Genomic DNA, 26,378 nt, shown 5'->3' with positions numbered 1-26,378 from the left:
TAGAGCATCAAACTTCCTCCTTTGGTTCTATTTACACAGCTTCTTAAAATATCCATCAATATTTTGCTCCTAAATTGTTTGTAGAAGTTTGCTCCAAGATGGCGCATGAACTAACGGCTATGCAAATCTGGCCATAGCAAGACCCCTCTCGCACCACTTTGCAATGTGTTGATAGCGTTCAACAGGCCTGCATAGCGATCGTGGAGGACACACGCATTTAGCCTATTACCAATAACACCTCTCTTAACTCATTGCAGGAACCACAGTCAACTATCTGTAGACTCACGTTCAACGAATGCAAAAACCAAAGGCACAACCTGATTCTCACCATCTACCTCGATAGCTGTGAGTATATGCCATTGTATTTGCCTGTGAGGAATGTCTCATCCACGCACATCACCGGTAGGCAATGTCAGAATGCCTCGATCATATAGCCGAACGATCAAAACGCCCATTGGAGGACTCGATCTCCATCTAGATTGACAAAATCATGAGTAGCAATGCAGGTGCCCAGGTTCCTCCCCTGAATAACCTCTAGCAATAAAGTTAGGTTATGGTATGAGTCCTTATATGTGTCAAACATCTTCTCTAACACATTCTGTTTCGTTCTCTATGTCATGTCAAACAAAATATCGTACCAAAATCTATTGTCAATAGCATGCATAATTCCAAACGGGGACATACTAGTCTTCTTCACAATCTCTAGGTACATCTCCTTTGCAACAAAATCAACGATCATATTCTTGTGTGCGCTCAAAGGTCAGCTCAGGTTGCAAGTATGCGGCTCAACAATGGACGCTATCCATATAGTGTCACACATCGGCAAGAATTCATGGACTCACCATGTGCAACCTTTAGCTAAAAATTTCACGTCGTATGTCCGAAGATTGGAAATTATCACCTTGAACTCTCTCTTTTTTGAGAAACATCATCTTTTCACCGACTGCTGCAAATGGACCTAGTTATGAAACATTTGGTCTTTGGTTACCACGATAGAATCATACTGCCATGACAACTCGTGAGCATTGTTCACCATCAACTTCTCCAATGCAAAACTCAACCATTTTTCTGGAAGTCCTTTACATGAGTCCACAAATGTGCAAAACTCGTCGTCTGCCTCGTCTAGCTCCCTCTAATTAGCAAGCATCGCTGCCTGATCATCTTCCCCGTCATTACATTCTTCTCTTGCCGTTTGTACCTCAACCGGTGCACAAGTCCATAGGGGAACCTCCGGAACCACACTCTTCTGCACCTCCTTATCGACAATATTTTCACCAACAGCTTATACGGTGCTAAGGCTGGCTTCCGTGGAACCAAGATCGCTCGTTTCTACAAGGATGTAGTGTGAAAAAACCATGTCTCAACCCTAGTGACACAAATTGTTGCCATTGCTTCGAACATGTAAGCTCCCACTGCCACCCGATTTCGTGACATCTAGGAATCAGAATCTTCACCGTCAGCCGCTGATGTGCCAGACTAAGTTGCAGCAGATTATACAGCCAACTTAATACTTAGTGTCCACCGCATTTCTCTAGGGCTATTCAATTATGTGTCCACATACTAGAAGTTACTCAAATCCACCCCATTATCATAATGCATGACATATCCAGGATCGTAAAAAACCCTCAACCCCACTACAGTTAACATCCCTGATTGAACATACAATACAGATGTTCCATCAGCTAAATTTACTCTAATTACCTTACAAATTATATTAAAATCACTATAAAACGGTAAAAAATATTATGTCTAGCTACCTAAATATTCCAACCGACAAATCCAATTTTAAATATACCGCATGTTCCTATATAGTCTCTAAATTCTATACCTTTAATTTTCACCAACATCTAATACCTACTGTAAACATTCTCCTCTAATTTTCTAAATTCCCCTAATATTGTAATCCTAGATTTCTACGAAATTGAAATGAAGTACTATTACATAATTCATTTGAAATAATATATTTCCTTTATATTCTAATATATCATATCAAAATTATTCCTCTACTGTAACCCTATGTCTCGTATATTTATATCTAAATTTCTGTAATCCTAATTTTTGTATAACATTTCCTAATATAATCAAAACTATAAATTAATAATATCGATGAACATTGACCTTGCATTCTAGAATCAATGCTACATAAAATTACCAAATCTATAAATTATAAGACGCACCTAATGGCTAAGATGCCTCAAAAATGTTTTATCAAACACTACCAAATTTCTACAAACTCTTTAAATAAATAAACCTAATTTTTGTTTTATCGAATCTCCACTTTGTATCATTGGTCCCGAGGAGATACTATAGACAGTTTGCACTAAGATAACGAATCGAATCGGTCAGCTTGGCAGTTGAAAGATCCTTTGGTGCTTCTGGAATTAATGACGCAACACGGTAAGTTTAATACTTGAATCAATAATTTATCCCCATGAAAATATACTATTACTAGTAGTAAAAAGTTGACCTTAATAGTGTTGTACAGGGCAGCACTAACTGCCAGCTATTGGAGCTTGCTGTATTTTCTGATATCTGAACCTTCCGTGTTGTGCAAACGGGCATTTATCTCTACAGTAAAATCAACTGCTTGGGGGTAGAAAATATGAAATCACACCTCCTAGCTCCGAGTTCCTTATTGTTTTTTTTTATAGGGATCACCATCAAAGGCCTCGATGCCCTTATCTCCGTCAGCCTAAATCTGAAGAACTCCAAGCTCCGAGCCCAAAGGCCCTTAGACAGAGTCTTAGAGGACCGTTGACGACCCAGCCACCGGACCGTTATGGCCTCTGGAGCCAGAGTAATTAAGATCTGGCATACGTATTTTCTCTTCTGAACTACTAGTAACAAGTAGATCTTTTTTTAAAAAAAAATAGATAAAACATCCGGTTTTTTCATCCTTAGATGCATACCGTCAACAAAAGATTATTACAACTCTAAACATGAGTAACAAACATCACACGAGTAAGAAAAGAAACTAAAAAATAAAGCATCAAGAAACTTGCAATATATAACTATATGATCATCTATACTTAACGAAGAGCTCCATTGCCACCATCTCTAACATATGACAGATCGACAGAAATTCTTCCCTTAAATTTTTCATATAAAGTAGTCTTCAGAACCTTAGTCAGTAGGTAACAAGTAGATCTGGCATAGTAATTAAGATCTCAGAGCCAGGTAGTGTTAAATTTCATTGTTTCATACTAGCTCATACGACAAGTGTGAAGTGTGTCGATATCGACTTCCTGTTCTCTTATGGGTTTCAGGGTTTACGCCAGTTTGTCGACTTCCGGCACCTGGTCGGGTACGTCCACTTGAAACCAACCTTATTCCTCTCCTCCAGCTTCAGGCTCGTATAGTTCTTCCAGTCCGCAGCTACATCACTCAGGTCATGCACCTTGTTCTCCAGCCCAATGCAGCAGTCAGCGTGAATGGTGCAGATCTTCTCCGGGTCGTCGTGGTACTCGCAGAACCCGCCGAAGTACACCGTCTCCAGCGGCTCGATCTTGACCTGCAGCTTGCTGACGAGCTCGTGCCTGATCCTGACGAACACCGCCTGGTCGTGCCTGCCCGGAAACCTCGCCCTCGCCGCCCTCCAGTACTTGATCATCTCGATCGTCCGGTTCGTCGACTTCATGTAGTACATCCCGGTGTTGAGCGGGTTGTCCAAGGGCTGACGCGACGGCTTGAAGTCATCGGAGGAGCAGCTCATGTCTGCATAGACAGGGATGCGTCGGAACGGGTTGCGAAACCATATCATGTCACTGTCCTGCAGATTGTTGTTGATTTAGAGTTGGATTACAAAATGCAGATTGAAAAGATTAAAATTGTGAGTCTTGGCGTATAGTAATGATCTTGCCGTGAAGAGGAAGTTGTAGCCGAGCTCTAGGACCCGCTGCTGTAAGGTGAGCTTGGTCCAGACGAGCTCCAGGTAGTCCTTGGACATGAAGCCTTTGGCCGAGCTCATGTCCACGGATGTCACCTGGAGGAGGTAGCAGTGAGGGTGCTTGGCCTTGCAGCGATCGAACCCGCTGGGGTCGAGGGCGACCACGATGAGGTGGTTGAGGAGGTACGCTATGTCCTCGCCGTTCTTGAAGCTCTCGAGGTAGAGGTCGAGCAGGGAGCCGGGCTGCGCCCAAGCCTCGTTCACCGGCGTGAGTATCACCGTCCTGTCGTCCATGGCCACTTTCGGCAGCAGGTCAGCAAGGCCGGCGAATTCGACCTGCTCGTACATAGGTAGCATGTGCATGTCAGCTACACCCTGGATTTCAAACGGGACGCTGCTAAGATCATCTTTTCGCAAGTTATTCTCTTCGCAAAAAGATTCACGTTTTTTCAACGTTCCAACAAATTCCTTTCACAAATAAATTCTCAAAATCATTCCATTTATCTTAGAATTCTCTCTCTTTTCACTTTGTGAATCCCTTCGAAGAGAAACTGTTAGAGATGAGGAAAAATAAAAGAAATAAAAACAAAGAGAGAAATTAAGAAGTAGACAAAATAAAGATAAAATATTGGAGATGACCTAATTCACCTCCCTCCCCCATCCGCTCCTTTCTTTAAACTTTTTTCCTTCCGTATCTTTTATTTTCATAAACTTTTTAGCTCAAACTTTTTAAGAAAAACATATTTGAAAAAAATAGCTTAATTTTTTAAAAAAAGTTAACAAGAAAAAATTAATAAAAAAAGTTTTGTATCAAGATACTTAATAGGTTATATGGGCCGTCTCGTTCGGAGCCCGTGACTTAGCGGGCACCCTTTCAAACGGGTCAGGTTAGATTCGCGAATTTGACCTGCGCAGCACTTCGGCTAGATCCCAACCGTGGGTTCAAAATTTGGAAAATCATGCTATTAAAAGTTGTTGAAAGAATCAATTGTATCAAGTCAACACAAATAACCCATTTGGACCCGCCAACTTATTCGAATTTTGACAAAATCCCAAACATAAATGTTGTTCGGATGGAAGGAGGGTCACACAACTGGACGGAGGATGGACAAACGGACTTGAAGCACCTGACTTTCACAACAGTGATAAGCCTGTCCTAAGTTCGGCTAGTTGCCTCCTATAGTGCATCGGGCATTGGGGTAGCGACAGGTCCGATTAGGATTGGAGGGAGTAATAACGTACCTAACTAAAAATATAAAACCTAATTTAGACTAAAAAAATCAAACTAGGCGCAAAACTAAACCTGCACCTAGCTTAGGTAAGGACTCGAGACCCGACGGAGAACCTGAAACTTGATTTAACAACGTATCAGTGCCAGAGTAATTATAGATTAGTTATATAGGAGCATGATATCTGATATGATGATGTTCAAATATGAACGCTACTAGCTACCTATCTGATGCAATCTTTCGGGTTCGTAGAGTTGGTGGTTAGGATTTCCAAGATTACTTTCGACTTAAGCTCGGACAAGCAGAACAAACTAATGGTGATCGTTTCCATTAGTGGCCACTTCCTTTCAAGCTTTATTCACTTGTCCCACTGGCACAGACACAAAAACTATGAATATATGTCACTATTATGCACCTCAAAACTAGTAAATGTCAAAAGCAAATTTGACCAAAAGGATCTTTATGCAAAAGTATGTTACTATGTTTCTGTTATGCTACACAAAGACTTGTTTTAGGGTAATTGGGCTGAGTTGGGCTACATCCTGAGCCCATAAGAGACCTGAGGTACAGCAGCGACTCTAGCCCTAGACCCGCTGGAATCAGGCCCGACCCGATGACCCCATGGGTCAAATTTTGTACGTAAACCCATCCTCGTTGGGTATAAAACATGCAGGGCCCGATGCAACCCAACCCACTGCCACCCTTAATCGGGCAGGCCCAGTGGGCTGACTAGCCGGATCGTGGCCGGTTCGGAGAACTAGGCTGACTCACAAGACAAGAATTATGCAACGATTGCGTAAAAAGAAATAGAAGAGAAATATGCAACGATTTAGTCTCATGATGGGAATGGACACATAATACATCGCGTGCACCAATTTCTGCATTTTGACAGGCAATGGACCTGGCCATATACTTCGCTGATCGGCTGATGAAACCTCTTTGTTCTTCTTCTCAAGAGGGAAGGATGCATGGAGGGATGCAGGTCTTAGGATTTTAGCTTTTAGCTCCATTACGGATATTGAGTTTGTAGGTTGAAAAAATAGTTTAACTTTTTATTTTTAACTTAAATAAATATAAAATGACTCATCTAAAAATCATCGGTATACCGATAGCTCTAACTAACTTTATGAATTCTTAGAACTAGGAATAACTAACTTAAAAAAAAAAATTAGAGCTAGAGCTCTGCTAAAAATACCCTAAATCTAATAGGAGAATGAAATAGAAAGCAGGCAAGTACATTTTTAGTTTAATGGAGTGAGTTTTCAATCGATCCAGAAATTCAAAACTAAAGTAGTGGCCCACGGTAGTGTGTGTATATATATAGTTCTCCATGACATAACCACAATAACAACCGACTTTCAAGTTTTAGTTGGCTGGGCATAATTGTTTATGCAAGTGAAACAATAGCCAACGATACACACACGAAACGAAGAAGAAGAAGACTACCGCACCACGTATATCATCATGGGGTTAACTTTAGCTTACATCTGGATCTTGAGCAGGAGCAGCACTGCCGCTGGTAAGGCTGCCCCCCCGAGCGGGGCCAATCGGCCCCCAGCTCATCGAGACGCTGGACAAGCCCTCGCCCAGGCGGTCGGACGCGAGGAAGAAGAGGAGGACAGTGGGCACAGCCGCGCCGAGGAGGAAGGACACCACGTGGCTGCTGCCCTCCCTGCTTCCAAACCCCAGCCCCATGCCTCCGAAACTGCAGCTAGCTTAGCTACTCTGCGGTCCGGCGGCAGTCCAGGAATGGAGATGGAAAAGCCACTGTTCCATCGATCTCTACTTAAACGCCCAGCATGATCGGGTGGGTCGTATGTGGACTTCTCTTCAAACAATTAACGTGCGGTCAGCCAATAGGACGAGTGCTCTACCGGGTTACGCTACGGTTTGACGCGCGAGGTGCAGACCAGCGGCGTAGTCCGACTACTCGTTTTTTCCCTCATGTGTCCAAGGTAATTTGGAGCTAGCTCGTGTGTCCAAGGTAACTAAGACCGGCGCAGATTCAGGCAGCTAGCTACGTTGCCTTTGAGTGTTGATCTGGGGATGTGGCTTGCTTTAGGATACTTGTCAACGATCGGTGTGTGTGGTAGTTTAATTTGAAGACTTTTTTATCCGTTTAATCGTATACGTACGTACGGTACAAGTTTCCGGCTTGGACTTGCTCGCTTATTTTACCACGGCATCTGATGGCGCCACACTCTACTTTAACCTCCCGCAGTCTCCCGCGCCTCCTCTCACTGCATCACCCTTCTGCCCTCCACGTGCTCGCCTCCGCCTCCCACCTTCCTTCATCCGTCTTCAGCAATGCTCCCGCCACCAGATACATCAGCGTTGCCTGCCACCACGCTAACTTGGCTCTGTCGTGTCGTCTCTGCTCACCCCGCTCATCCGATCGTCCTTTGCAATTATGACTACAATCATTAACGGTCTATACTAGAGAAGAATCAAATAACACTAAATAGAAAAGCCAATGAGCTCTAATAAATATCACACTATGATAGATAAGTAGATCTTGAATTTAGATAAATTTCAGCGAAAGAATCGCCAGAATCAAAACCAGAACAGAGAAGTTATGACTCACAAAAGATTAAATCTAAATTTAAATCAAGAAAATACAAAATGATAATATTCAATGGTAGGACCCATAGGTGGGGCCCACTAAACAGTAGCCTGGGCTCACATATAAGTACCTGGTGGGCCGAGATGGGCTTATATTGGCCCGGGCTTTGGGCTACATAGTACTTGGTCGCACATTACTGGCTTACTCGTGTTTGGGTCGAGCGGCTTAGCGGGCTACGGAAGCTGGGTCGCCCATGGGGCCCAGCTTGTGGGCAACTGGGCTAGCCTGATAGGCCGGCCGCTACTAGGCCGAGCCAAGCCTGCAGGCCAGGCCGAGCATCGCGCGCGCGACGGAGAAGGGAGAGAGAACAACAGCGACAAGGGATTACGGCAGGGGTCGCCGGTAGGCTCACCGGCGATACGTTATGGATAGGGTTTCCCGATGGGAATTCCATGCTGGGGATCTACACAACACGACGGACTCGGTGATGGGCTCAACATCGGTGGCCGGCGGCGAGAGCGATACCAGACGATGGCTGAAGAAGGGACAACGACACGATAAAATCGGGCAGCACCTCCCCTGCATTGGGAGGTGCCAACTTGCAAAGAAAAAGGGCCCAAGGCCCCTAGGTATCATTGAACGATGGCCGGCCACACACACGGAGCACCAGCACGCCGTCGATGAGCAAAAGCATGGTGGCGGAAAACAAACACATGGCGGCGCACGGCAACCAGCCAAGAGAGAGCACGGGGTCGATGGCTCGCTATCTATGAGGGACGCTTAAGGAATTCGGGGAGGCTCACCGTGCTAAGAGACGACGAGAATGGAACGACGGTCGGTAGAACGACGACGTCAAAGCAGCGAATGGCTCGACTTCAGCTTGGATGACCTCTCGCCGGACTTGCGGTGAATGGACGACGGCATGGGGACGACGACGGCTCCCTGGAACTTCTTATTGGCTTGTGGATGGCGGACTGACAACGACGGAGGTGCGGTGGCGTGAATGGTGATAGCAGCAAGGTGGCATGGAGAATAAAGAAAGAGACAGAGGGGGACCAGGAGCCCTATTTATAGAGGGGAGGGAGGCGCACAGAGGCAGTGCGCGCGTGATATCAGGTGGACATCGGGCAACGCAGCGACAAGGTGGTGGGGCAGCGCCCACCGTGTTTCCTGTGGTGTGGGCGCTCTGCGCCGTCCACGTACGAGCGGGGCGCGAAAGTTGCATGGCATGGGCACACGGGCATGGGCGAAGAGAGAACGAGAGAGGAGAGAGTGGGAGAAGCGGAGGCCAGTTGGGATATTTCCTGGAAAGGGGAAAACGATGACCGGCGTAGAGGTGAGTGGAGGAGGGGGAGAAAGGCGAGGGCGCTCGTGTATGTGTCGGATGGCTGACACGCGGACGGCCGAGGTGCGCGGGGTGCAGGTGAGTGCGCGTGAGCACAGCTGGTCCGAGCGCGCATGCGAATGGGAAAGATAGACGGCCGGTTGGGCCGGACAACTGGGTCGCATGAGGGAGAAAAGAGGGGGAGGGGAGGAAGGCCGGGCCGGCTAAGCACGGGCCGAGGAGATAGAGAGGGGGGAGAAGAGATTTAGCTCAGGAGGAAGAAGAAAAAGGAAATGAGTTTGGGGTTTAAATTTAAATGGAGGTACTTAAATTTAGATTTGGAATTAGGTTTTGGGTTTGGTATAATTTCTATGGAGACACTTGAACTGTAATTTGGATTTGGATCTTGAGACTTCGAAGATGATTTAATTCAAATTAGATTTGAGCTGAAGATATCTAGAAATATATTTGAAATTGGAGACATTCGATTTCAATCTGTACATAAAGAAAAAAATCATAAACCAATACATATGAATCAATTTAACGTAAGGATTATTTTGGAATTAATTCTAGTGTACTTTAAAATGCATAGTCAACTAAAATACATATTTGAATATGCATTTTTTATGTTAGTTGACTTAATTAATCACCAAATTTTTTAATTTAAAACAAAATTTATAATTAATTAATATATTAAAAATCGGGATAATACAATTGCCCTCTCCAGTGTGCACTTGGATCGAAACGGAGAATATCGCTTGAACCTTCTTGTCGTTGCCCATGTCGAGGTTTGTCCACGGTCGCGCCGCGTCTGTCTGCTGTAGCCACATCCACCGCAGACGCAGAGCATAGCCTGCCAGCTTCAGGTCGGGAGACTCTTGCCCGTGCGACAGCGCAGTCCTCCCGCCGCCGTTTCCTTCCCGGCCCACAGAAATTAAACTAGATTGGAGGTCGAGCTGTACTATTTCGATCCGAAATTTAATTCAGGTGGAAAGGTGAGCACCCGTGTCTGAGTCTTGGTCTCTTGGAGTAACCAAATTTTACATAGTATAATATTGTTTATGGACTACCGGCCTGCAGATTGATGATCGATCGGTACCGTCTCAGGCTCTCAGCGATTCTTTGCACTTGGCAGGGAACCTCCACCTGACCTTCCCGGTCTTCTTCTCCGCCGGCGTCAGGCGCGTGTAGTTCTTCCAGTCCTCGATCACGTTCCTCAGGTCGTGCATCTTGTTCTCCAGCCCGATGCAGCAGTTGGCGTGCATCGTGCACACCCTCTCCATCCCGCCGCCGTGTAACTCGCAGAAGGTGTCGAAGAGCGCAGTCTCGAGGAACGCGATCCTGACGCCCAGCTCGGCGGCGAGCTCGTGCTTGATGTTGTCGAAGATCTTCTGGTCATGGTGCGGAGGGAACCGCGACCGCGCCGCCCGCCAGTACCGTAGCATCTCGACTGTCCGGTTCGTCGACTTCACGTAGTAGAAGCCGGTGTTGGGCGAGTTCTTGAGTGACTCGGCGTCGCCGTAGAAATAGTCGCAAGACATGGTCACGTCGGCGAACAGGTTGATGTGCCGGAACGGGTCGCGCAGCCACATCACGTCCACATCCTGCAAGTAACATACATCACTAGTAGTTTCAGGTGATGACCAATCTATATTAGTTAGGGAACGAATTCGGATAGACTTCACAGGCTTGTATTAATCACGGACCGTGAAGAGATAGTTGTAGCCGAGCTCGAGGACGCGCTGCTGGAGCGAGAGCTTGGTCCAGACAAGCTCGAGATAGCCCTTGGTGAGAAACCGGTTGGCGGAGCTGAGGTTCATGCCCTTCATCTCGAGGAGGTAGCAGTGGGGGTGCACGGCCCTGCAATGGTCGAACGCGCCGGCGTCGAAGGCGACGATGCACTACCGGAGACGGCGTCTTTGCCGAGTGTCCCATACTTTGCCGAGTGCTTTTTATCGGACACTCGGCAAAGACCCTCTTTGCCGAGTTCCATAGGTAAAGCACTCGGCAAACATCTGGCACTCGGCAAAGACCCTCTTTGCCGAGTGCCAGAAATAGGACACTCGGCAAAGTAGTATCTTTGCCGAGTGCCAGAGAGCAAGCGCTCGGCAAAGAGGGTCTTTGCCGAGTGTAATTTTTAACACTCGGCAAACCCTAATTTTTTTCCCCCCTTTTGGCCCCCAAATTTTTTCTACAGTCCTCATACAGTACCTGTTACTCCATGTTCCAATGTGGCACATTTCTCGGACTTTTTCTATATTTCTTTAATTCATTTCAATTAATTGAATTTTCTTGGATAATTCAAATTATAACTGCTAGTCATTCGAATAATGAAAAAAAATGAATGGAAAAATGATATTCATGTTATTTAGTATATTGTGAGACCGTATCCAGGAACATACCACCAATTTCGAATATCAAGGTCACGAAACATGACCACGAACTTGCGATCGAGTTGTTTTTAAATTGTATAAAAAGCAAACAAAGTCCGAAAATCTTGAAACTTGTCAAGATATCATGATATCATATGTGGAGGCTGTCATAAAAATTTGAGAAGATTTTAAGCAAGTTATCACGTACGATGCTTGCAAACCGAAGAATCTCCGAAGAAGTTGCTTAAAACCTTGCTGAGATTCTTCGGTTTGCAAGCATCGTACGTGATAACTTGCTTAAAACCTTCTCAAATTTTTATGACAGCCTCCACATATGATATCATGATATCTTGACAAGTTTCAAGATTTTCGGACTTTGTTTGCTTTTTATACAATTTAAAAACAACTCGATCGCAAGTTCGTGGTCATGTTTCGTGACCTTGATATTCGAAATTGGTGGTATGTTCCTGGATACGGTCTCACAATATACTAAATAACATGAATATCATTTTTCCATTCATTTTTTTTCATTATTCGAATGACTAGCAGTTATAATTTGAATTATCCAAGAAAATTCAATTAATTAAAATGAATTAAAGAAATATAGAAAAAGTTCGAGAAATGTGCCACATTGGAACATGGAGTACCAGGTACTGTATGAGGACTGTAGGAAAAATTTGGAGGCCAAAAGGGGGAAAAAAATTAGGGTTTGCCGAGTGTTAAAAAATTACACTCGGTAAATACCCTCTTTGCCGAGTGCCATAAGTCTCGCACTCGGCAAAGAGGGGTTTTTTAAAAACATGTGCAAATTCTTTGCCGAGTGCCCCCGATCTGGCGCTCGGCAAAGAAAACCGGGATTTTTTTTAAAAAATTTCAGGGTCTTTGCCGAGTGCCGGAAGTCTGGCACTCGGCAAATCGTGTCTTTGCCGAGTGCCATACTTCTGGCACTCGGCAAAGACCCTGAAATTTTTTTAAAAAAATCCCGGTTTTCTTTGCCGAGCGCCAGATCGGGGGCACTCGGCAAAGAATTTGCACATGTTTTTAAAAAACCCCTCTTTGCCGAGTGCCAGATCGGGGGCACTCGGCAAAGCAGGGATTTAAGTACCCGGCCCAGCCGGCCCGCACGCACGCACGCACGCGCACCCGCCGCCAGCCCCTGCCGCCGCGCCCGCCAGCGCGCCCGCGCCCGCCGCCGCCGGCCCCTGCCGCCGCGCCCGCCAGCGCGCCAGCGCCGCCCGCGCCCGCCGCCGCCGGCCCCTGCGCCCGCAGCCGCCGGCCCGCACGCACGCACGCACGCGCACCCGCCGCCAGCCCCTGCCGCCGCGCCCGCCAGCGCGCCCGCGCCGCCCGCGCCCGCCGCCGCCGGCCCCTGCGCCGCCGGCCCCCGCGCCGCCCGCGCCCGCCGCCGCCGGCCCCTGCGCCCGCGCCAGCGCTGCCGCGCCCGCCGCCACGCGCCGCCGGTGGAGGAGGAGAAAGAGAGGAGGAGGAGGAGAGGAGGAAGAAGGAGGAAGGGAAGGAGAGGAGGAAGAAGCAGGAGGAAAGAGAGGAGGAGGAGGAGAGGAGGAAGAAGGAGGAAGGGAAGGAGAGGAGGAAGAAGGAGGGAGAGAAGGAGGAGGAGGAAGAAGGAGGAAGAGAAGAAGGAGGAGGAAGAAGGAGGAAGGAGGAAGAAGAAGGAGGAGGAGGAGGCGCTCCGGTCGTCGTCGTCACGTTCCCGATGTTTCCGTATCACTAGGTATGCCATACCGTCGTCGTCGTAGTATTACTAATGGTTGCGGTAGTAGTAGTGGTAAAGTAGTTGTGGTGGTAGTCAAAGTAGTCGTAGGAGTGGTTGTGATATTGTTATATATATGCGGTTGGATATAATTTTGTGGATGTCGGTCATCGTGCCGTTCATATATATGTGCATGTCGGCTATCGTGCCGTTGGTTTTGTTGCAGGTTTTGGAAACCTCACCGTGCAGGGGAGGTGCTGCCGAAATTTTGTATTAACAGTTTTATATTTCTTTTTTGGCAGAGAAGAGCCAGTCGGAGCGGCGCCGGAGTACCTCGGCGACCCCGATCGCCTTTCTTGGCGCTGCGAGACTGCCTGCACCACGTCGCCTGACTCCACCGCCACCCTAGGTATAACCCCTCTTTCCGTATCATGTTGTAGATCACGTAACCCAGTTAGGCGTCTCCCGTTCGAAATAGATACGGTTGGAAATATGCAGATATTTGCATATCTAAAACCGTATCTGTTTCGAATTGTCCACGTTTTTTGGACAGCACGCGGATGCGTAGGTGGGGTTAGTTTTCATGATCTGCTCCGATCGGAGACAGAGTTTCGGCATCATCTCCCTGTTGTTCTCCGGATACACACTCTCCCTAGCAGGACGTGTATTTGGAGAACAGCGGGGAGGTGCTGCCGAAATTATGTCTCGAATAGGAGTAGAGAATGGAAACTAACCTCATCTACGGATCCTCGTGTGGGATTAGGACCTAACCTCACCTATAAGATAGTAGGAACGTCGTGTAGATGCAATTGATGTTTATATTACTCGCCGCTATATATGTTAGAGGATGGAGGACCGTGAGTGGATGTACACGGGCCGCGCAAGTCAGGGTCAGGTCACCAATGAATGGATCGACAAGACCGATGCTTTCTTGGCGACGATGGAGGCCGAGCAGCGGAGGATGGTGGAGATTCTTCAGTACATGCAAAGTATTGGCGCCGCTACGGGTGTGACTCCGCCACCTTCGCTATTCGCTCCACCTCCACCTCCACCTCCTCACTATTCTACTCCTGTGAGTATAAATGTTTTAGTTTGTATGTTCATGCTTACGGTCAAATCTAGTGGAGTATGAAAATTTTATTCATGTATGGTATATATTTATCTTGTCTCACATATGCAATCTCTTCTCCTTTGTGCAGAATCAATCGGCGGCATCGAACGATCCTCATGCTTCAGCGAATCATTCACCAAATCAGTTTCATTGACCATCTTGGTGATGATACTTGTAGTTGTTAATGGTACTTCTATTTGCAATTATGGTTGTAGATGATGGAGCACTTGGATTACTTGTGAACTTATTTGTGATATATTGTGAGACATGTGATGTTTGTGATATATATGTGGTGTTGGTGATATGTATGTGCTGTTGATGATATATATGTGATGTTGGTGATGTTTGTTATATATATATATATATCTGTTTGTTTGGATGGGATGTCAAAAACAAATAAAAAAGGCTGGCTGTTTTCAGTCACTTTGCCGAGTGCAATGGCCATGACACTCGGCAAAGAGGCCTCCGCTTTGCCGAGAGCCACGGTCCAGGCACTCGGCAAAGATGGCCTGTTTGCCGAGTGTCCTCCAGGTGGCACTCGGCAAAGAGGAAGACTTTGCCGAGTGTCAGATTAGCACTCGGCAAAGCCTTTGCCGAGTGCCCGATAAAGTGCACTCGGCAAAGAGGTCTTTGCCGACAAATTTTTTACCGAGCGCCCTTTGCCGAGTGTAGCACTCGGCAAAACCTTTGCCGAGTGTATATCGTCCTTTGCCGAGTGCCTGAGGCACTCGGCAAAGAAGCTGTCTCCGGTAGTGATGAGGGTGTGGTTCAGCAGGTGCTCGATGCCCTCGCCGTTCCGGAAGCTCTCGCGGAAGAGGTCGAGGAGCGAGTTGGGCCGCGCCCACGCCTCGTTCACCGACGTGATGATCACCGTCCGGTCGTCCGTCGCCACCTGCGGCAGCAGCTCGACTAGGCCCGGAAACTTGTCTCTCTCTCTCTCTCAAAACCAAAAAATCAATTTCAGTCTCGCAAGTCGCACCCAACCGTATAACAACATAGAAAGGGAGGGACCAGGATATGCAGCAGCCAATGGTGCATCAGCATGTAGTGGTAGTAGGCGTTTTTTTTAAAAAAAAGTTAAACTTTGTGTACTTTGACTAATATTTAATCAAATTATAAAAATACTAATATATAAAAATTATACAATTAGATTCATAATTTAAAATTATTTCATATTATGTAGATTTTGTAGCTATAAATAATATATTTTATAAGAAAACATTAATTAAAATCTAACTTCAGATCATATTCAAAAGAAATACATATATTATTTCTGAAGGAGAGAGCCTGAAGCAGCCAAAAGTACCTCTTCTCCACCAGGTGCCCAGCCGTCACTTGTGAGATTAGCCTCCTGTTCTTCAGCTGGGATCTTCATCAACAGATGCCCTTTTCCCAAACTCAGTTGCTCACCCACCCTATGAGAAGCCAGGAAGAAGAGCAGGAGAGTGGGCAGGAGCGCCCCAAGGAGGAAAGATGGTAGATGGTTGAGGCCATTCTGCTTGCTCAGGCTGCCCATGGTGACGATGGATTCCCACCAAGATCCAAGAGCAGAGGAGATCGTCGATGGACAATGTGGTCTAAGCCTAACAACTACGTATATACTGCCCCGGTACTTATTCAGCTGCGGAGCGGAGGTTTCCAAACACCGACCAGGACAGGTCACGTAAGAGATCGAGAGCATCTGCATGTGCATGCAGTAAACTGGACGTAAGGCTCGACTTTGCGTACCTGTGTTACTCCAGCTGAATTGTCTTTGAGTCTTGAGCGGGTTACACTACACGGTTACTAAATTAAGTTCCTGCGATAAATTATAGTCTGCTTCATCGTATGACAAATGCGCCAGGACAAGGGTTACACGTCGTCGATCTCTCCGAGAAGTACCGTCGGGGCACGTGGAGCCTAAGCGTAAGAGCTAATGCAGCATTATTCACCTTTCAGATCTATTTACTTATTAAATGGCCAAATAAAGGAGCCTCCTAGTTTTGGGCTAGAAATTACTACGTTAATAGTTGAAAAAAAGAAAAGATCTACACTATCGCTTACAAGTGCATGCATGCATACAACAATCGAAATGCCGCCCACTTGAGATTCCAACTCTCTTATGCATCTCAAGGTGTACGTCACCCCATGGACTTCCGGCACCTAATCGGGTACGTCCACCTGAAACCACCCTTCTTCCTATCCTCCGGCGTCAGGCTTGTGTAGTTCTTCCAGTCCGCGGCGATATCCCTGAGGTCATGCACCTTGTTCTCCAGGCCGATGCAGCAATTCGCGTGCATGGTGCAGACCTCCTCAGGGTCGTCGTGGTGCTGACAGAACCCGCCGAAGTACACCGTGTCTAGCGGCTCGATCTTGACCTGGAGCTTGCTGACGAGCTCGTGCCTAATCCAGAAGAACACCGCCTGGTCGTGATGGCCCGGGAACCTCGCCCTCGCAGCCCGCCAGTACTCGATCATCTCGATGGTCCGGTTCGTCGACTTCATGTAGTAGAGCCCGGTGTTGAGCGGGTTGTCCAAGGGAGCACGCAAGGGGTCGAAGTTGTCCAACGAGCAGCTCATGTCGGGATACACGGCGATGCGCCGGAATGGGTTGCGAAACCATATCATGTCACAATCCTGATCAATCATTGATTGTTTTTCAGATTTGAGTTGCTAAACTGCTGGTTAGAAAATTGAAATTGCGATTCTTAGCGTATGATCTTGCCGTGAAGAGGAAATTGTAGCCGAGCTCCAGGACACGCTGCTGGAAGGTGAGCTTGGTCCAGACCAGCTCCATGTAGTCCTTGCTCATGAACGGCTTGGCCGAGCTCATGTCCACGGATGTCACCTCGAGGAGGTAGCAGTGAGGGTGCACGGCCTTGCAGCGGTCGAACCCGCGGGCGTCGAGGGCGACCACGAGGAGGTGGTTGAGGAGGTGCGCTGTGTCCTCGCCGTTCTTGAGGCCGTCGAGGTAGAGGTCGAGCAGGGAGTTAGGTTGAGCCCATGCTTCGTTCACCGATGTGATTATCACTGTCCTGTCCTCCATGGCTACTTTCGGCAGCAGCTCAGCTAGGCCACCGAATCCCGCCTGCATGCGAAATCTTACAGTTGTCTTAGCCTAATTGAAATTGAAACACAGGATTTCAGATTTTTTTTTTCTTTTCTGTGTGGAGACAATTGGCTAGCATATATAGGTAAAGCAAAACTCATGGTTCCAAATTCTAGAAAATCGTAGCAGTACCGGAAAATTAATTTACGCGGGTAACTCTCACAACCCAAGAACGCAGCGGCACATCATCGAGCCGTGCAAAGATTCACATGATTTGACATGAGATATGAATGAAGTAGTTTAAATCCTTTATAATTCCTCTAGAACGTATTCTCCAGTTTGGACTCAACACACGGGCCGGGCCAGCCTTATGCCTGGCCCATTGATTTGGCCCAATCGTTTAAAATTCCTCTAAAAAAAGGTGGGCGATGCAACTACGTATGTACTAGCTAAGTCTTATTGAATTGACAAAACAACCTCTTATGACTAGATTTAAAAAAAACAGTTTATCTCTACGGTATAGGTTTCTTATCCGTTTGTGTTTTTGTGACTTTTGCTCAATTTTCTCTTAATTAAGAGAGCATGTCAATCCCTTATGTTTTTCTTCTTATTAATATAATTGAAAGCTCTCCCTCGGTTCGTTTAAAAAACAGTTTAACGCTGGATATAACAACCACAGAAGTGGCGATAACTAGGTTTGAGTTAGCTTGGCATGAAATTATGCAAAGTGAAGGAAAAGCTAGGTCACCGGTACATGTAGCACGCCCACCCATATGTATGCACATACAAAAGATTGCACCAGCGTTGTCTCATGGAGTTTAATTTACGTGCGCACGCCTAACCTCTTTAGCGCCGTCTCCGGTAAGAGCCTTAGCTGCCTGCCGGGCCGGGCCAGCCGGCTGCGCGGTCCCGTTCCCCCAGCTGCTCGAGATGCTGCACAAGCCCTCGCCGAGCCGGTCGGACGCGAGGAAGAAGAGGAGGGCAGTGGGCAGCGCCGCGCCGAGGAGGAAGGACACCACGTGACTGAAAGATTGAAACTGCAGCCCCATCTTGTCTCGGAAAGACTGAAACTGCAACTGCAACTGCATGCAACAAGGCTCTTTGCATGCCCACCCTACTCTATAGCCAAGAACACATGCGTGCGTTCAGGCAGTCCAGGACTGGAGATCAACGAGCTGCTACCACTCCATCGACCCCTACTTAAACGCTCAGCTTGATTAGGTCGTACGTGGACTTGTCAAGCAAAACATGTGCGATTAGCCAATAGGACGAGTACTCTACCAGGCTACGCCACAGTTTTGACGCGCGAGGTGCAGCCAGCGGCGTACGTCTGCACGGATCAATATATTGTGCCTTTTTCCCTCGTCTCCAACGTAGTCCCAATAAAGAACGGCGCAGTTGCAGGTAGCTGCCTTGCCTTTGAGTGTTGATCCGGGTATGTAGCTGGCTTTACTTGTCAACGATTCGGCCAGTAGTTCTGAAGATTATTTTGACCGTGCAATCGTATACATTTCAGAAGAGAGAAGCTTCCGCTTTGGACTATCTTATCTTGTACTCCGTAATATACTAGCTATCACGGGGACCATGTCAAACGAGAGCCAGAGTATGCATGCATCTCGATCGAGTTGGAAGAATGGTGCAGTAGTACCAATAGTTCCATGCATGTGAAAAAGACCCGATTAACCTATGGAATTTTTTCCCCTTAGTTTTATGATGCCCGAGTAATCTTTGAAGAATTTAACGGTTTGCTAATTACTGGGCTGATTGATCAGTGCTGTTTTGGCGACGTGCGCCGCCTTAGCTTAGGGAACGTCCACCTGAGCTTTCCGCTCTTCTTCTCCGCCGGCGCCAGGTTCGTGTAGTTCTTCCAGGCTGCGATCACGTTCTTCAGTTCGTGCACCTTGTTCTCCAGCCCGATGCAGCAATTGCACCCTGCTTCCCATCTCGCCGCGGAACTCTAGGAACCCGATCCTGACGCCCAGCTTGCCGGCGAGCTCGTGCTCGATATTGTCGAAGATCTTTTGGTCGTGGTGCGGCGGGAACCGCGACCTCGCCGCCCGCCAGTACCGCAGCATCTGGACCGTCCGGTTCGTCGACTTCACGTAGTAGAAGCCCCGTTGAAATTGTCGCACGACATGAACACGTCGGCGTAGAGGTTGATGTGCTGGAACGGGTCGCGCAGCCACATCACGTCCACATCCTGCAAGTAACATACATCACTAGTAGTTTCATGTGATGACCTCAAGGCTGAACCTCTGCCTCTTGCAACTGGTGTGATCCACTCTCCATTTGCAACTGGTGTGATCCACTCTCCATAGTATTATGGTGGTCTTCTTGATCGCTGAATGCGATGTGCAATAGGAGAGTTTGGAGCCTCTGAAGCTCCACCTGAAACTGTATTCTCTAACTAACTATCAACTGCATCTAACTCATGATCTACCTCGTCGTCAGTGTAATCTTGAACACCATCTACAGACTCTGACAATAATGGCTGCTCCTATTGCTGACTGTCAACTATAGTAGACTCGGTCACTGGAGTCTCCACCTCAAATGTTACCCTCTATGCTATCTGCTCGGCCTCTGAACCACCACCTGTAGAAGCTCCACCTGAAGTAGAAGCCTCTCCCAACTATCAACAAATTTGAGTAACAATCACCATCTCATCAAAGGTTACATCTCTACTGACAATCACTTTAGGGGGTCTTAAATCTTTACACCACAAACGATACCCCTTAACACCATCACCATAACGAAGGAAGACACACTTTAATGCTTGAGGTTCCAACTTGTCCTGGCGAATGTGAGAATACGCCAAAAAACTAAATATCCTCAAGTAATCATACTGAGGTGGCTTGCTATACCACACCTCCTCTGGTGTCTTACACTCAATAGTTGTCAAAAGCGAGTGATTTACTAAATAGCATGTTGTAGTAACTGCCTCTTACTAAAGACTATGTGGAAGACCGGCATGAGAGAGCATGCAACAGGTCCTCTTCAATAGTGTCCTATTCATACCTTCTGCAACTCCATTCTGTTGTGGAGTTCCAACTGTGGTGTAGTGTCGAATAATACTGGCGTACCGACAATACTTTTCAAACTCTCTCGAGCGGAACTCAATGCCATTGTATGATCTCAAATAATTGGCCTTCCTTTCTATCTGTGTTTTCACCATAGCCTTTAACTGATGGAAATTAACAAATGCCTCATCCTTGAACTTTAGGATGTAGACCCAAACCTTCCTACTGAAATTGTCAATACTGAAATTGTCAATGAAGGTTAGCAAATATTTTCCACCTCTAATAGAAATAACTAGTGCCTCATCCCTTAAATCGGTATGCACATAGTCAAGAATGGCTCTAGTCATGTGAACAGACCTTCCCAAAGATGCAATACTCACAGAACTGCAAACTACATGTCTTTTAACTGCCCAACAGATCACGACGACTCAACTCTATCATACCACGCTTTGACATGTGCCCTAATCTCATATGCCATAATGTAGTCATAGTGTAATCATCCATCTGGGAACAAGAAGTAACTGCAACTGACTAGTAAGCAAACTACCCTACAAGAAATACAAATCATCTATATCTAGAGTAGTCAGAGCCTTCATCACACACAAGGAGCCCCTAAACACCTTAATCTGATATCTATAAGTCACAAACTTGTAGCCTTTCCGATCAAGTACCTTGAAAGAGATCATATTCTTTTTCAGCCCAACCACATGACAAACAATACCATCAAACATTTTGAATCTAACTGTGCCAATACCAACAACTCTGCACTTTGTGTCATTGCCCATAGAAATTGAACCAGCATCCAATGGTTTATAAGTGGCAAACCACTCTCTGTGCGGACACATATGGTAAGAGTAAGCAGAATCAGGAACCTAGCCAGTGTTGAAACTCATATCACAGCCACCTGAAGCACTAGAAGCACAATGCCCAACTGATGAAACATCTGCACTGACAACAAGTAACTCACCAGACTCATCTCAATCGCCATCAACAACTGCCACAGTAGCTAAAGAATTTTCACCCTTCTTGCCATTTTGCTTGTCCCTTCTTTTTTTCAATTTAGGACAATCTCATTTAATATGGCCCAAAATCTTGAAATAGTTGCAACGGATAACTTTCTCGCCCGAACATGACTTTGAACGGCTCTTTGATTTCCTCCTAACATTGCTAGAAGTATCATCACCACTATGACCACAGTCTATAGATGTCCCACATGATACAACAAGACCCTCACCCTCGCCATGACCCTCCATGCGAGTCTTCTTGAGCAAATCCTTTGACAAAAGGATAGAAATAGCATCATTCATGGAGATAGAATCTGTATCATAAAGGATCTAGTCTCTAATACCAACATATGAATCTAATAGTGAACACAAAAACAAGATAGTCAAATATTCCTTGTCCATAAAGCTGCTCGTATTTGATAGTCAAGCACCGCCTTATTGAACTCATCAATATATTACTTGATAAGAGTGTCTTATTGCATACACATCCTAAACAAGTGCATCATGATATAGAAACGACTTGAGAGTGACTTGTCTAAGTAGAGAGATTCCAATTTCTTCCAAAGAGCTACAACAGTCTTCTCTTCACAAACTTGCTTCAACACATTATCTGCATGACCCAAACGGAGCACTATCAATGCTTTCTTATCTATCTTTTTCATCTCATCTTTTGAAGTAGTTGCCAAATCTGGATCACCTTCTTCTAAAGCATTATCTAAATCCTTGTCAACTAACACATATTATATTTTTACTTGCCATAACTAAAAGTCACCATTGCCATCAAACTTGCTCACTTCCAAACCTGACATTCTGAAACAAGACACCAATTAAGCAAGTGTCTTTGATATAATTCAGTTTTGATACCACTTGTGGTCCTAGAGGGGCAACCGAAGCGCGAGCTAATTAGCAAGCTAATGTGTCACAAGCATTTCGTCGAACACCTTGTGTTCATAAACAAGAACAAAGCCCTAAGCTTCAAATCTCTTGACTACAAGCTATCCAATGGATTTATAAGCAAACACTTGCGGCAATTAACTCGTTACACCTTTAATCCCCATGATCCAAACATCAACATATCAAAGAACACTAACATGTCTTATATGTCAATTAGCTATACACTAAGAACTTGAGAGATGGCACTAATAGCAAGTTAGATGATGAGCAATCAACACATATGGCAAGAGAAGTATCAAATCAAAAGTAGACACAAAGGTTTACGTGAAAACCCCTTAGAGGAAAAAATCACGAACGACAGTGAGCAAACAGTCCACCATGAAGATGAAGTACAAGAGATGAGAGCCAACAAGAGAGGAGAGGCTCCAAATCCTCACAAATCTCACTCTTAAGTGGTTGGATTTGGTGGATCTAACATTCTCCTCACTTCTCCCTAACCCTAATTTTCTCTCACACAAGAACTCTCTCTTTGCAAACGAGCACATACTCACACAAGAGAGTACCTCTTCGAGTTTTGTTGTAGAGTTCACAGGTTACAGCGATCTGACTGTCATATTCCCGATCAAACCGTCAAATGCATTTCGGCTCTGCGCTCCGACCACCTATTGACTCTAGTCTAACCGCTGGCAGCCTAAACGGCCGGAGTAGATGAAAAACAAAAAATAAAAGGAGCTGGACACTATCACATTAAGGGAAGCAACTACGTAAGCACCTCCCAAATGTTTCGAGACGCCGACCAGACCAGGCAACACAACATAGCGCATTTGCATGCATGTGTGTGCACTAAACTATACGTAGGACTCGCTTTTGCGTACGTGCCTGTTTACCCCAGGTGAATTGCCTTTGTGTGATGAGCGAGTTACATGGTTAGTTACTAAAGCTGCTCCAATTTTATTCAACTTTCAGATTATTCATTAACCAACAATATCGCCACAACGGTAATTAACCTGCCAAAATGCAATAGCTAGCAGTAGCAATGCCGACCACAGTTTTCCCACGTGTAAAAACGGCCGCTTGTGCGTACTATACTTTCTGTTGAACTGGATTTGAGATTCGTGTTGCTTCAGCATGGATCTCAAAGTCAGTTCGACAGCATGGAGAGCACGACAGGTTGCTTATACAAGTGGTTTCACATTTCTCGAGTTCACGGGTTCTTTTTGTCTGGCGTCCCGCACTTGGCAGGAACCCTCCACGTAAACCCCCGGCTGCTCTTCTCCTGCGGCGTCAGGCCCGTGTAGTTCCGCCACTGGCCCAGCACGTCCCTCAGGTCGTGCAGCTTGTTCCCGAGCCCGACGCAGCAGTTGGCGTGCATCGTGCAGGCCACGGCTATGTCGTTGCGGAAGAACTGGCAGAAGCCGCCGAAGCGCGCCGTGTCGAGGAACTGGATGCGCGCGCCCAGCTCCGCGGCGAGCTCGTGCTTGATCTGGTTGAAGATGTGCTGCTCGTGGTTCGGCTCGAATCGCGCCCGCGCCGCGCGCCACCGCCGCAGCATCTCGACGGTCCGGTTCGTCGCCTTGACGTAGTAGAACCCGGTGTTGGGAAAGGTGTCGAGGTTGTCGATGTCGCCGAAGAAGACGTCGCTCGACGTCGTCATGTCCGCGAACACGCTGATGTGCCGGAACGGGTTGCGGAGCCACACGATGTCCACGTCCTGCACATCTCGACGATCATGATACTGCACAGCCGTCAGCTAAGATCGAGAGGAAACCTCGAGCCGTTGATGCATACCGTGAAGAGGAAGTTGTAGCCGAGCTCGAGGACGCGCTGCTGCAGCGAGAGCTTGGTCCAGACCAGCTCCACGTAGGCCTCGCTCATGAAGTTGTTCGCGGAGCTCAGGTTCATGGACGTCACCTCGAGGAGGTAGCAGTGAGGGTGCACAGCCCTGCAGTGGACGAACGCCTTGGCGTCGACGGCGACGACGAGGACGTGGTTGAGGAGGTGACTGATCCCCTCGCCGGATCGAAAGCTCTCTCGGAAGAGGTCGAGCAGCGAGTTGGGCCGCGCGAACGCTTCGTTCACCGACGTGATGATCACCGTCCTGTCGTCGGTGGCGACCTTGGGAAGCAGCTCAGCCAAATCTGCGAATCCGAACTGAGGGTGCAGTTCGTCAATCTCACCATTCTTTCACACGCATAAAAAGGATTCTTTTATAGTTGCTTTCCTAAAATTGACTGTACAGCTCCAATTTTGCAGCAATGGTTGAAAGTTCAAATAATGTCAGCCCCTATTTTCTTTTATAGTCACAGAACTACAGAGAGGATTCCTGTAAATTGAATCGCAGTACTTCCATAAAAGGGGAAGTACACTGATTTGTACTGTACATCTACAATGAATACAACTCCCAAAAAAACCTATAACTGACATCGAAATTTTGAGTTGGATTGCCACGTTTTAATGTAGAATAAAATGGACTGTACCCCAGAATAACTTTCAGTTTTTCCCTGTTCATATTTCGCTGCTGCATGCTGTGGTTCTTTCTTTCCCCTACTCAGGTACTGTCTCAACTATGATAAGAATTAGCATCAGTACCTTATTTTCAGATTTCACTTCCTATTCAAATTCTTATCTAGATTTTTTTTCTGATCAGGATGGCTAAAAAAATGACCTAATCGATCATACGTCATTCGGTCATTGAGACTTCGAGCGGCAAATTTTAAATCGCTAACGACTGTGTCCTCGAAATTCTCTAGAACCATTCAGCAAAGCGAGACGCTAGGATTCAACCATCTGAGATGCAAATGTTGGTATACATGCATATTCATCCACACTGTCAGAATGAAATGAAAGTACAGGCCAAATACTATATTCACGAACCAAAAAAACAAAGTATGAAAAAAAAAGATCACCAGAAACGATAGTACCTCACCAGAATCTTGAGATGTAATATCTTCCGGAGGAGCCACTCCAATCGTAGTGTAGTTGCTCTTCGCCAGCATGTCCGACGATCTGCCGATGTTTGCAAGCACGAATAAGATGAGCAGAGCAAGGGCGGCTGCAAGCCACATCTCAATGGCGATGAAGACGATACGACGGAGAGGGCCCTTCTGGAACTCCATGGTGATTTCCATTGCAGATGGACCTACCTTGTTTGACAGAGGAAGAGGGTGAGGCAAGATTTTTTTTCATAGGGAATGAGAGATGCAAGATTGCATTTCAGGGTACATTTATAGGAGGGTTTATGAGCAGCATCTAATGTGATAAGCAGCAAATGTGGCAGGGTTTAATTAGATGCAACAAAAATGGGTTATAGTTGGCTACACACTACTAAGAAAGTGGCAACTATCTTCTAAAAACGTGTGTTTTCATTATGGCTTGCTATACATTTTACAGGTCTATCCCGCAGTCAACTACAGTAACTAAATGTTGCAGCAGCTCACCTCTTAAGTCTTACCTCGTAAAGTACAAGATTGTGCTCGGTGAATAGCACAACTACACTAAGATTGTGAGCAACAACCATATGTCAACATGGCAGTGGAAAGGTTTTAGGGTATTGGTAGGTAAATGGCAAGCATTCGTTCAAAACTGTTGCAGCAGGCTCTTTGTGGTTTAGATGTTTTAATTAAGAGAGTGTCTATTTATCTGTAGATAGATTTAAGGATAAAATCTTAATTTTAAACCTTTGATCTCATCCAACGGTCCCGAGCGCCCCTCACCTCTTTAACTACTCCGAGCACCCTGCCGCCCCATGCTTATCCACTCTGCCCGACCCGTGAACCACCTCCACCGCTCCGTGCGCCGCTCCCCACCCGCCCTGTGCGTCGCCTCCACCACCCTCTGCCTTGCCATTGTTGTCTCTAACCCCGACACGGCCCGCCCTCCTCTGTCGCTCCTCTCCATCCTCCGCCGCCACCGCTTCTCCTAGCCGTGCTCAGCACCCCCGCCGCCACCGCCTCCCCGCCCAGCTCCGACAGCACCCCCGCCGCCGGATCCACCGCCCTTGACCGCCGCCACCACTAACCCCACCTACCTCGACGCCCCCATCGCCATCCCCACCCAATCGGTTGGCCTCACCGCCCCACCCTCGCGACCGCCACCACCGCCGGGCTGGCGGCCTCCCCTGGAGATCCCTCTAAGCCAGCAGCCCCCACAATCCCTCCTAAAACCCGAACCCTAACCCTAAGGGAGCTCGCCGGAGAAGAAGACCTTGCTGGGGATAATGAGAGCTCGCCGGAGAAAAAGG

At 46.8% G+C, this 26,378-nt stretch overlaps 4 protein-coding genes across 4 annotated transcripts; all 4 read right to left on the bottom strand.

The window, feature by feature from the left end:
• Nucleotides 1–3,112: 3,112 nt before the first annotated feature.
• On the bottom strand, nucleotides 3,113–6,908 carry LOC133910215 (uncharacterized protein At4g15970-like). The gene is made up of 3 exons (XM_062352726.1): nucleotides 6,601–6,908; nucleotides 3,860–4,222; nucleotides 3,113–3,769 (listed from the first exon to the last, which is right to left on the bottom strand). Exons 1-3 carry the CDS (start codon nucleotides 6,808–6,810, stop codon nucleotides 3,263–3,265), a joined length of 1,080 nt encoding a protein of 359 aa, XP_062208710.1. The 5' UTR covers nucleotides 6,811–6,908; the 3' UTR covers nucleotides 3,113–3,262.
• A 3,123-nt stretch (nucleotides 6,909–10,031) lies between these two features.
• LOC133910213 (uncharacterized protein At4g15970-like) lies at nucleotides 10,032–15,913 on the bottom strand. The gene is made up of 4 exons (XM_062352724.1): nucleotides 15,491–15,913; nucleotides 14,955–15,133; nucleotides 10,709–10,901; nucleotides 10,032–10,606 (listed from the first exon to the last, which is right to left on the bottom strand). Exons 1-4 carry the CDS (start codon nucleotides 15,887–15,889, stop codon nucleotides 10,106–10,108), a joined length of 1,272 nt encoding a protein of 423 aa, XP_062208708.1. The 5' UTR covers nucleotides 15,890–15,913; the 3' UTR covers nucleotides 10,032–10,105.
• Nucleotides 15,914–16,109: 196 nt separating this feature from the next.
• Nucleotides 16,110–18,383, bottom strand: LOC133910214 (uncharacterized protein At4g15970-like). Its single transcript, XM_062352725.1, has 3 exons — nucleotides 18,066–18,383; nucleotides 16,900–17,262; nucleotides 16,110–16,811 (listed from the first exon to the last, which is right to left on the bottom strand). The coding sequence occupies exons 1-3, from the start codon at nucleotides 18,309–18,311 to the stop codon at nucleotides 16,317–16,319; spliced, it is 1,104 nt and encodes a 367-aa protein (XP_062208709.1). The 5' UTR covers nucleotides 18,312–18,383; the 3' UTR covers nucleotides 16,110–16,316.
• Nucleotides 18,384–23,342: 4,959 nt separating this feature from the next.
• Nucleotides 23,343–25,254, bottom strand: LOC133908304 (uncharacterized protein At4g15970-like). Its single transcript, XM_062350296.1, has 3 exons — nucleotides 25,060–25,254; nucleotides 23,927–24,319; nucleotides 23,343–23,849 (listed from the first exon to the last, which is right to left on the bottom strand). Exons 1-3 carry the CDS (start codon nucleotides 25,252–25,254, stop codon nucleotides 23,343–23,345), a joined length of 1,095 nt encoding a protein of 364 aa, XP_062206280.1.
• Nucleotides 25,255–26,378: the final 1,124 nt, after the last annotated feature.

The sequence above is a fragment of the Phragmites australis genome, chromosome 2, assembly GCF_958298935.1.
Source record: "Phragmites australis chromosome 2, lpPhrAust1.1, whole genome shotgun sequence".
Taxonomy (NCBI): domain Eukaryota; kingdom Viridiplantae; phylum Streptophyta; class Magnoliopsida; order Poales; family Poaceae; genus Phragmites; species Phragmites australis.
This window is presented reverse-complemented; position numbering and strand designations above follow the sequence as displayed.